The 15,500-nt window shown below is 37.4% G+C and overlaps 1 protein-coding gene across 4 annotated transcripts in view; it reads right to left on the reverse strand.

The window, feature by feature from the left end:
- Positions 1–15,500, reverse strand: part of FUT8 (fucosyltransferase 8) — a 236,677-nt gene that overhangs the window by 44,299 nt on the left and 176,878 nt on the right. For all 4 annotated transcript variants that reach the window (XM_066342035.1, XM_066342033.1, XM_066342032.1 and 1 more), the window contains one exon: positions 8,183–8,420. In XM_066342035.1, the coding sequence (XP_066198132.1) occupies positions 8,183–8,420 (238 nt within the window). The remainder of the gene's footprint in view (positions 1–8,182; positions 8,421–15,500) is intronic.

Genomic DNA, 15,500 nt, shown 5'->3' on the forward strand with positions numbered 1-15,500 from the left:
AGTCAAGACACATATGAGAAAGCAGTCAATGAACAACTAAGGTGCTGCAATGAAGAACTGATGATTCTCCTCTCTCTCCCTTCCTGTCTGTCTCTCTCTATCTGTCTCTTTCTCTGTGAGAAAAAAAGTCAAATATGACTGAGTCTCAAAGACTTACATAGGTGTGCCTCAGGAAAACAGAAATATCCAAACATTTTAAGAAGGGAGGGAAGAAACTAGTGATGAATCAAGAGACTATTAGCCTATACTAGAAAAAAGATTTTTTACTTTATGAAAGTATTTCCTTTGGAAATCATTTACATAGCACCACTAAAATATTTAAAACATGACTTGATATATAATTCAATTTGTAGCAACTCTTTAAGAAACTCACTTGTAACATTAAAGGCATTATCAGTATTTACAAAAACACCCATCTTTTCTGAGATGGGTATCAAGGCTTTGTGGCCCAGACATCCCATAGAAATAAGAGCACCTGAATTCTATTTCTAGCTCTAGCAACCCTAGATCGGTTCTAAACAGACTTAAGGGATTTTTGAAAACTTTTCAAATGAAATTGTTTCTACGCCACAGTGACTTTGATAATAATTATGTGTTCTTACTTCCTAAATCATACCTCTTTTGATCTCTAAACTCATCCTGCCAAAACCTTGTCTAACAAGGGCAAAATATCAATTTTTTGCTCCATAAGATGCACCTGACCATAAGACACACCTAGGGTTTTAAGGAGCAAAATAAGAAAAAAAAATATTCTGAACCAAATGGTGTGTTAAAATATTTAATAAAATACTGTATTTTTCTTTTTTTATTTATTTATTTATTTATTTATTCATTTTAGAGAGAGAGAGAGAGGAGAGACAGAAAGAGAGAAGGGAGGGAGGAGCTGGAAGCATCAACTCCCATATGTGCCTTGACCAGGCAAGCCCAGGTTTTGAACCGGCGACCTCAGCATTTCCAGGTTGACGCTTTATCCACTGCGCCACCACAGGTCAGGCAAAATACTGTATTTTTCACTCAAGATGCACGAGCATCTTCCCCTCCACTTTTGGGGGGGAAAGTGTGTCTTATGGAGCAAAAAAAATACGGTATATTGCTAAACAGATTCATTCTTAGCAAGAGATTTTTTTTTAATTCACAATTTAGTAAAAGTGCCTCACATAGCTTGCAGGGTAATAGTTTGAGATTTAGACTGGGATACAGGAGAGGTGGGTTTTATGTGTTTCTTTTATTGCCTTTCTTGTGCTCTAGTCAAGTGGCTAACATTGTGTAAATAATGCAGAAGATATAGGCCCTGTGGCCATCTGGAAGCTCCCTCAAGATAAAATAAACAGCTAAAAATGGAATAGAATATTGTTTCTTAAGTTTTCTACCAAAATATGTTTTAAAATTTTGGAACCAAACATAGACAGACAATGAAACTAAACTGTATGTAAAAATCATCTTAATACCTTTTATGCCTGTTACTCATTTTCCCTTGTGATTAGAGACCTATAAAAGTGGATAGGGAGATATTGTGTATAATGAGCTTTTTAAAATTTTTATTTTTTTATTTTACTTTATTTTTTTTAAGTGAGAGGAGGGTACACAGTGAGACAGACTCCAGCATGTGCCCCACCCGGGGCCTATCTGGGGCCAACACTTGAATTAACTGAGTTATTTTTAGCACCTGAGACTGATGTGTTCAGACCAACCGAGCTATCCTCAGCACTTGGGGCCTATGCTTGAATCCACTGAGCCACTGGCTGCTGGAGGGGAAGAGGGGGAGAAGGGGGAAGAGGGAGGGGGAAAGAAGAAGATGATTGCTTCTCTTGATTTCTGACTAGGAATCAAACCCTGGATGTCTATACACTGGGCTAATGCTCTATCCACTGAACCAACTGGCCAGGGCTCATGAGCTATTTTTTAAAAGCTAAATTGGGGTTCAGAAACCATATTTGCTGAAAATGTGAAAGCTAAAAACAAGAGAACTGAGATCATATATGGTAAAATTCATATTCCAGTATCCTTTCCTCTTCTCTCACGTTATCCAAACAGAAAATCAGGATGTTTTATCAGCATAAAAAATCTAAAATAGTATATGTATTTATTTCAAGTTTCTATCAACTGATCACCAAAGGTTGGAAATATTACTGTAAAAATACTACATAGAAGCATATCTGTAGCCTATCCTAATTAGTATATTATGCCTCTATCTATCTATCTATCTATCTATCTATCTATCTATCTATCTATCTATCTATCTACAATGCAATATTATTCAACCATGAGAAAAAAAGGAAATCCTGTGACAACACATACAGCCCTTGAGTGCATTATGCTAAGTGAGATATATCAGAAGAAAAAGACTATTACTGTGTGATTTCACTTATATGTGGAAGCTAAAAAAATGAACTCAAAGAAACAGAGAACAGTTTGGTGGTTGGCAGAGACAGGGAGGGGCAGGGAGTGGGGGAAAGGGTATTGGTCTAAAGATACAAACTTCAGTTAAAGAGAGGTCCTGGGGATGTAATGTACAGCATGGTGACTAGTTAACAACACTGTATTGTAATTTAAAGTTGCTAAGAGAGCAAACTTTAAAAATTCTCATCATAAGAAAAAATTTGTAACAATGTGAAGTGATGGATTTAGCTAAATTAAATGTGTAATCTTTTCACATAATATACATATATCAAGTCATTATGTTTTATACCTTAAACTAATACAATGTTATATGTCAATTACATCTCAATAAAACTGGAAAGAAATGTAATAAACTGAGTTAAAACACTGAATTATCTTCCTATTCTCTCTATATAAAATGATAATGAAAAAATTATTGCCATATAGAGAGATTATCCAAATTTTAAAATGCAGAAAAAATAACATTAGAGAAGTGTTTTAGGCAGTTAATTAATAAAAATATCATGTTGCTTTTTTCTAGATTTTCTGTTTGTCAGCTTTTAAAAATTTATCAAGAGTGAATTCTAAAAAATAATAAAAATAAAATTTTTAATTTTTTAAAAAGTTTAATGGTTCCTAAATAACACCAAGAGCCAGTCAGCTGAAAGCAATTTGACTTTTTAACTCTGCCCACTCTCAGAAGCAAAAACAAAAAGCACTGACTCTGGAATTAAACTTGCTGATTTTAGGGAGGAACTAAGTCACACACCACTGAAAAATCCTAAGTGACACATATTTTCAAAACAAAAGATTAGTTAGTCCCTCAATATTCAAACTGTACTATAAACTACCTGCAGTTACCCCAATGACTCGATATTCTTTTGTCTCTCTTTTCACATGTGTCTACTGACAAAAGATTCTTCTACCATATCTCTACCTAGCTAACTCTTATTCATACTTTGGGTCTTAGCTTAAAAATCACTTCCTCCAGGAGAATCACTGATACGTGTTAGATATGTGCTTTGGAGTACTATCAACTTACCCACATCACAATACATATGTTAAAAAAAATTACTGAATTTACTGGGGTGACATTGGTTAATAAAATTATATAGGTTTCAGGTATACAATTCCATAATGCATCATTTGTACATTGTGTTCATTCAGCTGACTGAACAAGAACTGTGCCTGTCTTTTTTTTTTTTTTTTTGCAAGAGAGAGAAAAAGACAGAGACAGACAGACAGACAGACAGGAAGGGTGAGAGATAAGAAATATCAACTCTTAGTACTTTAGCTGTTCATTGATTGCTTCTCATATGTGCCTTGACTGGGGGGCTAAAGCTGTGCCAGTGACCCCTTGCTCAAGCCAGTGACCTTCAGGCTCAAGCCAGTGACCATGGGTCATGTCTATGATCCCACGCTCAAGTCAGTGACCCCGCAGTCAAGCCGGATGAGCCTGTGCTCAAGCTGGCAACCTTGGGGTTTTGAACCTGGGTCCTCAGTGGCCCAGGTCAGCACTCTATCCACTGTGTCACCACCTAGTCAGGCTGTGACCATCCTTTTCATGTAGCCTAGCATGGTACCCAGCATATACCAAGTTCTTTTCTTAAATTACTATTTTAAGGCTTCCTTCATATAAGGATACCAAATTAAACTCTTTGGCCAAAAGCTTTTTGAAACTTGGTATGGCAATCTACTTAATGGCAATCTACCTAAACATGTACTTAAATTAGGCACCTCAAGGGCATTAAATTTTATCACATTTACAAACACTGTTTCTTGTCATTATTTTCATTTAAAGAAAGTCAATTTCACTTAAAAGAAGGTTTATCAATTAGAGTTACTAAATTAAGCAGTTCAGTTCAATTTATTACCTATTTATTGAGACAGTAGGAAAAAGGCAAGAAGGAAACACAAAATAGCCCAAGTGGTATGACTGCTAATCTGAATAAATGCTCAATTTTTAGAATAAAAAAAATGTAGAAAATTAAGTTTAAATGGTTGAGGTTCTCTATTGCTAAATCATTAATTCAGATGTGTTTATATCAATTATAAAAGCATTTTGGTTTTTTTTGTTGTTTTTTATTTTTTTTATTGTATTATTATTTTTTTTAATAAAAGCATTTTAGAAGCTGGTCTTCATATATAGCCTACAACAGTCAATATACTTTAAACAAGTCGATAATAGTTAAAAGACACTTCAAACCATTAAATACTAAGATTTTCTTTCTGAATTACCATAAGAAATATACTTGGAAGATTCAGGTCTATTACATGTAGTTAGTTCAGGTTTAGGAAATGTCTTGTGATACAGAAAATTAAATTGACCATTTTATCAGCAACTTTAGAATACATGTCAATAGATAATGGGAAAGATTATTATAATTTTTAACTGGAAGCATAATTTTTAATATTTTTGCTTCACTTAACCAAATTACTACACAGGATATGGTTTCACATACATAAAATAATGAAGAAGAAAAATAGAACTCAACCTACAACAAGGCATGATTTAACTACTGAAATGATTAGATATGTATACCAGTTCCTGCCCTGATGACAGATTGGAACAGAAATCACTAAATTCCACCTGCAGGCACATCATGTCAAGTGTGTATGAACAATAATAATTTCATGACAGTCATGCCAAGGGATATATCCCAATATTCTTTGTACAACTCAGAACAATTAAAAGATGCAGTTGATTTATGGCTAATTAAAAGATTAATGTCGTAGAGTTTATTAAATTTCATTCTTTGTTTTCTACATCCAGAATAGGTTAGTTTCTCCAAAAGGCACATACACAAATAACGTAAATAAACAAAAACAGAAGTAGATGGCAACTATACTTTGCTATACTCAAACATAAATCTCTTCCTTCTTTTGAATACAAGATTAGCATCTAAATTATTTTAGTTATGATGAGTAATGCAAGCATATTGAAAATAATCAGTTGTTTAATTAAGTGTGTCCAAAAGGTACAGTTTAATTGATTAGCCTGAAAAAAATATATGATTTTATACAATACCTGTAAGTAATAAAGGAAAGATCTACTTAATTAAAATTATAATTCTGTACTACCATGATAAAATAACTTCTTTAATCAGGGACTGTAAATGACTAAGAAGAAAATATCACTGACAACTTTTAAGTACTGGAAATTATATGTAGGTTTGGAAAAGGTTACAGGATGGGGGGGCAAAAGGGTAGAGATATTACAATCAGTCATTTTACTTAGTTCCTAGACATTGAGGAGTTGTATGCCTCTAATTATTATTCTGCTAGGTAAGGCATTTGGCATGTGTTTACTGGGAAACACTTAAAATGGAGAAGTGAATGTACTAACAATAGTTCTGTTATTTATAAGCTATATAAATTACTAAAGGATGATTTCTAGCACCTGTTTAATTATAACATTAAGAAATTCTGAATGTTTCAAATTCAAGCCATTTTAATTCATACCCTCTACATAGAAAATATATAAGGATTAAAAGTCAAACAAACCAAATAACTAGCTGTAGTATATAAGCAGGGCCAAATTATATACTAAATCTGCTAAATCCAGTGAGGCCAACTTTACACTTTTCTATTAACTGACTACCATCCAAAATGTTGCCTCTCCCTAGAAAGAGGACTCCATGAGAACCTCATGCTACTCCGGCTATAATGAAAGAAGCTTAAAAGTGAACTAAGCCCACAAAATGAAAAAGCCTCAGTGAGCCTGACAAGTTGCTTTTCCTGTATCTTTCTAATCTTAATACCTAACCTGTTTGCACCAGCGGCAAGCTACAAAGCAGACCAAGAAAAGATGTAACCCCAAAACTAAAGCTCAGCTAGTTTCTATTAAAAGGTTCACTTTAAAATTTGAAGTAAGTTACAAAGAAAAACATATGTTGATATATAGAATAAGGCTACTAAAATCATCCTAATGAAGACAAAACTCACATCACAAAATAATTCTTTAAATCCATATAGGACCATTTAAAGCATTTTATAGAAAATATCCAATCAGCTTTCCTGACCATTTCTGTGAAGCGTCAGGTATTACATGATAATTTCCAATGAAGACAAAAAATAAACAAACAAAAAAAACAAAGGCACTAAAGTTACTCACTTTGTCAGTGACATAGCTCCTATTGCACATCTAGTATTTCAACTTGTGAAAAAAAGTGGTCAGCTCCATGAGATATTACGTTAACTGAAATGCCTCGGCCTTTTGAAAAAAGTTTGACTCCCCACAAGATGTGAGTGCAGAGACAGTCTACTGTCTTGCTTAAAATTTTACCTAGTAACTTAATTTCAGTATTTTCTGAACTGTAGGAACTCAATGTGTATCTACGTAATGAATAAAGGATATTAATGACAGCTAACAATTACTAGAGCTCATATATCAGGTACTGTGCTAAGTGCATTACATATATTGTTTCATTTAATCCTATCAACAACTCAGAGGTAAGGGAATTTTTACTTCTCATTTTACTGAGGAGGAAACGAAAGCCTGAGGAAACTAAGGCCTAGGTTAAGTAGTTTCCCCAAGATTACAAAACGGTAAGCCCCCATTTTTAACAAAGGTAGTCCAATCTTAGATCTCGTTTAAAGATCACTGTAGAAAGAATAATAGAGCTGTAATAAGAAACACTCTAGCCTGACCAGACGGTGGCTCAGTGGATAGAGCATTAGACTGGGATGCAGAGGACCTGGGTTCGAGACCCTGAGGTCACCAGATTGAGCGCAGGCTCATCTGGTTTGAGCAGATCTCACCAGCTTGGACCCAAGGTCACTGGCTCGAGCAAGGGGTTACTCGGTCTGCTGAAGGCCCGCGGTCAAGGCACATATGAGAAAGCAATCAATGAACAACTAAGGTGTTGCAACGTGCAATGAAAAACTAATGATTGATGCTTCTCATCTCTCCGTTCCTGTCTGTCTGTCCCTGTCTATCCCTCTCTCTCTCTGAAAAAACAACAACAAAACACTCTATATATTCTATCCCCTCTACCACCAGATCTTAGGGGAGAAGGAAAATTTCTTGCTAATCATTATATCCCTTATAATGCCTAGTATAGTAGTTTAGTCACATTATTCATCATCAAATATTTTCTAAATAAAATGTAAAATTGCTTTGAACAAATTAGACTTCACTGTTCTCAACTGTAAAAAGATCACTGTGCCTCAGCGGTTCACTAAGTTTGGTCCCTGGGTCTGGAAACTTTTTCAGAAATGCAAATACTCATGCCCCACCCAGACCTACTGAATAAGAGCATAGTGTTTTAACAAGCCTTCCAGGTGATTCTCAGGCATTTGATGTTTAAAAACCCTGGGTCTACGTTACTTATAATTATGACAATTAACTGAGGTCCATAATGTGGAAGCACACTTAAAAGTGAGAGGCATATCATCATCGGAGGTGAAAAAGGAAGAGGAGGAGGGGGAGGGGAAGGGGGAGGGGGAAGAAGGGGGGAGGGGGAGGGGGAAGAAGGGGGGAGGGGGAGGGGGAAGAAGGGGGGAGGGGGAGGAAGGGGAGGACGAAGAGGAGGAGGAGGAGGAGGAGGAGGAGGAGGGAACTGCAGTCCTTGAAAAAGTTTAGTGATTTTGCTAAATCCAGATGAAAATAAACATCAGAAATAAAATCATGAAACACTTTTTAAATGATATATTGGTCTAGATTTTATCTGGATAAAGTACAACGTTCATAGATCCAGAGAAAAAGAGGACTATGAGCCCTAAAGTTGTACAAAGAAATCTGATACTCTAGTTATGCTGCAGTTCAACGCAGAGGATCTGAACTGCCTCACAGGCTCCTTACCTGACCAGTGCCCAGTGGAGATGCCATATCTGTCTGTGCAGGTCTCACTTATAGGTCTAAACACAGTTTCCCATCCACCAGTAGCATAGCGCCAATTCTGAGATTCCAAGATTAGTGTTCTCTGGGTGCCATATGCAATCATGAAGCAGTAGACCACATGATGGAGTTGACAGCCATAGCCACAGCCTTTGTTGATATTACACACTAGCTTCTTGGCTTTGCTGCAGTCCTTGGGATTCTGTCAGGGAGGAGGAGATGAAATAAAGGTGAAGATAAGCTGTACAGAGCAACTTCTCTTCATAGTGATAAGTGCATAATTCATATAAGCCAGGACTGATCCAGTATTTTATAAAGCAAAGAATCCAGCTGTAAAGATTGAATTTCAAAGAATCAACTGAAAAAAAATTTTTTTTACAGAGACAGAGAGTCAGACAGAGGGATAGACAGACAGGAATGAAGAGAGATGAGAAGCATCAATCATTAGTTTTTTGTTGCGACACCTTAGTTGTTCATTGTTTGCTTTCTCATATGTGCCTTGACCATGGGCCTTCAACAGACTGAGTAACCCCTTGCTCGAGCCAGCGACCTTGGGTCCAAGCTGGTGAGCTTTGCTCAAAACAGATGAGCCTGTGCTCAAGGAGGCGACCTTGTGGTCTCGAACCTGGGTCCTCCGCATCCAAGTCCAACACTCTATCCACTGCGCCACCGCCCAGTCAGGCTCGAGTGAAAATTTTATGTGCATACTTAGGGAGATGACAGTGAAAAACAATAGTTACTTTGGAAACATCACTAAACAAATGTGCAATTAAACAGTTACATTAAAAAGAATACTCTTTTCACTTCCCTATCATGTAGTAGAAAATGCAAGTGTGATCATCTCTGAACTCAAAGTTGCACACTGCACTTCAGCATTCTGATATGACCTTCCCTGATGAAATGCAAATCATCTTAAAGAAAAAGTTACAATATACCTATTAATTCCATCTCCAGAGTTCTAGATGACACAAACAAAATCACTATGGAAGTAAAGCCACTGAGTGAAAGGGTATCTGAGTTCAACAATTACAAAATATGTCACAGGATGTAAAAAGAAAACAAAACAATTTTGATAGTTACTAGTAATTTTCACAATAAAATGTAGAAAATGTTCTGTACTAATGGTCTTGAAAATATGATATGCCACTTTTAATCAGGACTCATTTTCCTCTTTGTATATTTACTACAAGATGAGTAATAGAAAGGGATTAAAACACTAAATACTATCTAACAGTGGGTACGAGGGGCTTGGCTAATGTGAGAACTTCCTTTTTCCATTCTAACATATCAAATCTCCTGTAATTCATATGAGCTGTTGCTAAATATCCCTAGACAACTTAGTTCTTCAAATAATTTTTTTTTTTTCCCAAGGATTCCTTGGCCCAAGAAGTTTTTCAAGCTGTTTTGTCTGAACGGGAAGATAAAGCAGGCAGGAACAGAATCTTCTCTCCCACAAAGCAAGAACCAAAGGAACTCGTTCTCAATTTATGTGAGCCTCTAATAAAGCAGTTGCCATATCACAAATCTATCATTATTTTTTAAAAATATTATCTGTTCTGTCAAGCAGGGAGATCCCTAGAAACAAAAGCTAGGACAGTGAAGCTATAAAATGTTTCTGAAGAAAAAGCTGAGAAGGGAAAATGCAATGGTTGCTTTCAGAAGTTTTCTTTCATGTTTCTATGTGCCACTGCAGGCTGGCCTTTTTATATCACAGCAGAACCTACACCAGCAATTTTCAACCTTTTTCATCTATTGGAGCAAATCAACTAATTACTAAATTTCTGTGGCATACCAATGAATATATTTTTTTGCTGATCTGACCAACAAAATGTATAATTTTGATTAATTCACAACAGATGGCTATTGTTATTTTTTTTATTTGACAAGTGAAAGGAAGAGGTAAGTGTCCCTGACTAAATACTCAGGTATTGCTTGCTTTAAAAATTCTTGTGGCACACCAGTTCCTGACCTATACCCTTCAAGTGTCCTCTGAAGAGTTACGAATCCTATGAATCCAAGAGGGCCCAAAAAAATTCAGTAAGAATTGGTCAACACTACTTCTTCAATCAAGTCCTAGAGCTGATTATTCTTTTCACTTAAGACTCTGAACTTATAGCAGACGCCTATGGCAGTAAGCATTCTCATTCCAGTTGCTATAGCCACAAAAGATTTGAGAGGAGCAAAGGGTATGATGTTATGTGTATAGGGAGACCAATATCATTTACTTTTTGTACAATGTACAACATCATACAAGGACCCTGAAAATAAATGTCAAACTGATCCAAAGCTTTATTATTAGTTCAATAGTTTATCAAGAAAGCAAATAAATATTATAGAATTGTACAACTGAAACCTATATAATTTTATTAACCAATGTCACCCCAATAAATTCAACTTCAACAAAAAAGGCAAAGAACACTGTCATTTGTCAGATTTCTCATACTTTGTGTAAAAAACACAGCATTTTAATATCTCTAAAATTCATATAAATAAAAAAGCAAGCCCTGGCTGGTTGGCTCAGTGGTAGAGCGTCGGCCTGGCGTGCAGGAGTCCTGGGTTTGATTCCCGGCCAGGGCACACAGGAGAAGCGCCTATCTACTTCTCCACCCCTCCCCCTCTCCTTCCTCTCTGTCTCTCTCTTCCCCTCCCGCAGCCAAGGCTCCATTGGAGCAAAGAGTTGGCCAGGGCACAGAGGATGGCTCCATGGCCTCTGCCTCAGGCACTAGAATGGCCCTGGTTGCAATAGAGCAACACCCCAGATGGGCAGAGCATCGCCCCCTGGTGGGCATGCCGGGTGGATCCCGGTCGGGCGCATGCGGGAGTCTGTCTGACTGCCTCCCCGTTTCCAACTTCAGAAAAATACAAAAAAAAAAAAAAAAAAAAAGCACCCATTATATAATTTTCAATAAAACCTTTTCTTTTAGAACAGTTTATAGATGTACAAAATTATTGCAAAGATAGTTCAGAGATCCCACATACTTCATTACAGTTCCCCTATTTTTTATATCTTATATTAGTCTTCATATTTAAGAGAAAACATAATAAAAACATCCAGCCTTTAGTTTTTAGTTTTAAAACTGTATCTTATTTTATTTATTTATTTATTTATTTATTTATTTATTTATTTATGATGTGAGAGGCAGAGAGGCATAGAGACAGACTCCTGCAAGCTCCTGGAACCAGGATCCACCAACAAGCCCATTAGGGGGTGATGCTCTGCCCATCTGGGGCTGCTGCTCCGTTGCTCGGCAACCAAGCCACCTCAGTGCCTAAGGCAAAGCCATGAAGCCATCCTCAGTACCTGGGGCCAACTTGCTCAGACCATTTGAACGCATGGCTGTGGGAGGAGAAGACAGAGAGAGAGAGAGAAGGAGAAGGGGAAAGGATGGAGAAGCAGATGGTGCCTTCTCCTGTGTGCCTTGACTGGGAATCGAACCTGGGACATCCACATACTGGGCCGACTCTCTACCATTCAGCCAAATGGGCAAGGCCTACAGATTTATTTTTTCATAAACTCACTTTTGCATTAAAAAAAACATATCTACTGTGTTTCTTGAGAGGAGACTTCAATTAGAACTCAGTGCTTCAAGCACAAGAACTAAGGCCCAAGAGAAAGAGGGTAATTTATGAAATAAAGCTTAATTCACAAGTCTTAGTGTGTCTCAAGTGAAACAGAAGTGACACTATATTAAATCTTTCTATTATGTAATAGATAACATGGAGAAAGGGAAAAAAGTCCATTGTGTTTGGTTCTAGAAAGAGAAATATCTACATACACAATGATAACCAGAGGAGGACACCAAGGCAGAGAGTGATAAGACAAGAGAAAATGAATGACTGTTTGGAATAACAATAAATAAAACACTGAAAAGGCTCAGTGCCACAGCTCAGTTTTTTATTTTTACAAAAGTAATTTTCAGAGTCTAGAAAATTCAAAGGACCTTTTTCGTAAAAGAGTACCAAAAAAGCAGAGAGAGATAGTAAGAAACAAAAAAAGTACAGTATCTGTGTTCTTAACACAAGAAAAGCTCACCAGAATAAATATCTAAAAAAGTAAGCAAGTGCTTATAAAGTTAGCAAGGCAACAATTCTGACATGGACAGAGATTTATTCTGATGGAAAGGGAGCTTTATAGGGAAAGGAACCCCTTATTGGAGCTAAGTCTTTGTTATCCACCACTGTTACAGAGTAGCAACAAACAAAGATTTATAGGAGTCTGAATGTGAAACATATCCATTGTTATGTATATATATTATCTCAAATTTCTTACTAAATAGTCTTTGTCCATTACTACTGATCTCGCTTTACATTTTCCTGTTGATGTCTGCACCAAAGGCTTCAAAGTATGTCTCATTCATAAGCAAGAATATATAGGCCGTGGGTGGTTGGCTCAGTGGTAGGACATCAACATAGCCTGTGGATGTCCCAGGTTTGATTCCCAGTCAGAGCACACAGGAGAACCAACCATCTGCTTCTCCACCCCTCCTCCTTCTCTCTCTCTAACTCTCTCTTTTCCTCTCACAGCCATGGCTCAAATGGTTCAAACAAGTGAGCCCCAGGCACTGAGGATGGCTCCACAGCCTCGCCTCACACGCTGAGGTGGCTCGGTTGCTGTGTAATGGAACAGCGGCCCCAGATGGGTAGAACCTCACCCTGTAGAGGGCCTGCCAGGTGGATTCCTGTCAGGATGCAGGCGGGAATCTGTCTCTCTGCCTCCCTTCCTCCCTGCCTCTCACTTAATAAAATAAAAAAATTTAAAATTAGAAGGCTAAATTAACAACAAAACACATTTAGTCAAAATAAGCTAAACATACCATCTCCAAGCATCTCTTGCCAACAGTAAATGCTTGATAAACTATTAGTTGAGCAATCAATGAATTAAGGTGCCACAACAAAAAAATTGATGCTTCTCATCTCCCTTCCTGTCTGTGTCCTATCTATCCCTCTCTCTGTCTCTCGCTAAAAAATAAAAAAACAAACTATTAGTTAAACTGAATTTCATGTGCACAAACAAAAGCAATGCCATTTTTTAGTGGAGAGAACATTTAAAATCAACTCTTAGTCAAATTCAAGTATACAATACAGTATTACTAACTACAGTTATCATGCTCTAGAATTTATCCCACATAACTGAGCCTTTGTACCCTTTGACCAACACCTCCCCCCATTTCCTCCATCTCTCTGCTCCTGGTAACTACTATTCCCCCTCCCTCTCTCTTATGAATTTGACTCATTTAGATTGCACATGTAAGTGAGACCATCCCGTATTTATCTTTCTGTCTCATTTCCTTAGCATAATGTCTTCCAGGTTCATTTGTGTTGTCATAAATAGCAGGATTTTCTTTTATTTTATGGCTGAATAATATTCCATTACATACACACCACATTTTCTTTATCTATTTATCCATGGAGGGTATGTCGCATAAGTTGTTTCCATATCTTTGCTATTGTGAATAATGTTGCAATGAAAATGGGGGTGCAGACATCTTTTCAAGATAGTGATTTCATTTCCTTTGGATATATATTCACAAGTGGGATTGATATATAATATGGTAGTTCTATTTTTAAGTTTTTGAGTAGCTTCTATACTGTTTTCCATATGACTTATACCAATTTAAATTCCCATCAACAGTGCATAAGGGTTCCCTTTTCTCCACATCCTCAACAACACTTGTAATTCTCTCTCTCTCTCTCTTTTGTATTTTTCTGAAGTGAGAAGCGGGGAGGCAGAGAGACAGACTCCCACACCCAGCATGCCCCCTAGGGGATGATACTCTGCCCATCTGGGGCGTTGCTATGTTGCAACTGGAGCCATTCTAGTGCTTGAGGCAAAGGCCATGGAGCTGTCCTCAGCACCTGGGCCAACTTTGCTCCAATGGAGCCTTGGCTGCAGGAGGGGAAGAGAGAGTTAGAGAGGAAGGAGAGAGGGAAGGGTAGAGAAGCAGATGGGCACTTCTCCTGTGTGCCCTGGCCGGAAATTGAACCTGGGATTTCCACATACCAGGCCGATGCTCTACCGCTGAGCCAACCAGCCAGGGTCTTTTCTTTTTGGTAACAGCCATTCTAACAGTATAAGGTGATATTTCATTATGGTTTTGATTTGCATTTCACTGATGCTTAATGATCTGTTGGCCATTCATATGTCTTCTTTTATGAAATATCAATTCAGGTCCTGAGTCCATATTTTTGTTATGTTGGGTTTTTGTTTGTTTCTTTGTTTTGCTATTGAGTTAAGTTCCCTATATAATCTGGATGTTAACCTCTTATCAGATACATGGTTTGCAAATATTTTCTACCATTCCACAGGTCACCTTTTCATTTTGTTCATTGTTTCGTTTGCTGTGCAGAAGTTTTACAGTTTGACATCATCCCTTTGTTGATTTTTGCTTTGGTTGCTTGTGCTTTTGGTGTCATATCCAAAAAAGTCACTGCCAAGATCAATGTCAAGGAGTTTTCCCCCTATATGTTCTTCTAGTCTTTTTATGGTTGAAGAACTTACATTTAAGGATTAAAAATCCGAACCCTGGGGCTCCTTCCAGTTCCTCTATAACTGGGAAAATGGTTGAGAGATTAAACTGCAGCCTTGAGACAAGGCTTTGGTGTGGACTTTGCAACGCCAAGTCCTGCGGGGGCAGAACGCTGCTCTGGCAAGCGGTACTAAGATTGTTTATAGGAAGCAGCTGGCCCCTATAGCCATTTTCCTGCATGCCTGGGGGGGCATCGGTTGGTCATCTTTCTCTGCATCTGAATCCATTGTAGACTAATTTGACCCAGGCTCTGGGTTGATGAGCAAAGAGACCAATAAATACAATGAGGCTGCAGAGATCTAGGCTCTCAGTCCTAGAGGCTAGGAGTTTCCTTTACCTATCTTTTCTGTATGTTGTATCTTGTGTGTTTTTCCTAAATCCTCCAGCACCTTCTTTTTGTGCACACCCTTTGCTGAGCTAGTTGCAGCACTAACAACATTCCTTCTGTAGGGAAGAGTTAAGCCAGCGATAGCTCCTATTCCCAATAAAGAGAGGTCAGCAAACACCAAATGAATGAGCCAGGTAAGTTAAATTTTATTGTGGGTGGCTTTTTTTTTTTTTGCATGCATAATACAGGACTAAATAATTTTTAATTTATTTGTTAAAAAAAAATTGCAACATCTAGCTTTGCGTTGGTAATGAGGAAAAGATTCAATAACAGTGTGGTGAAAGTGTTTCATTATATTGAAAACAATCTGATTTTATTTCTCTAAAATTATTTTCAAAACCAAAGCAGAAAAGGTAATGAAGCAAAT

Source organism: Saccopteryx leptura, chromosome 6, assembly GCF_036850995.1.
Source record: "Saccopteryx leptura isolate mSacLep1 chromosome 6, mSacLep1_pri_phased_curated, whole genome shotgun sequence".
Classification (NCBI taxonomy): Eukaryota; Metazoa; Chordata; class Mammalia; order Chiroptera; family Emballonuridae; genus Saccopteryx; species Saccopteryx leptura.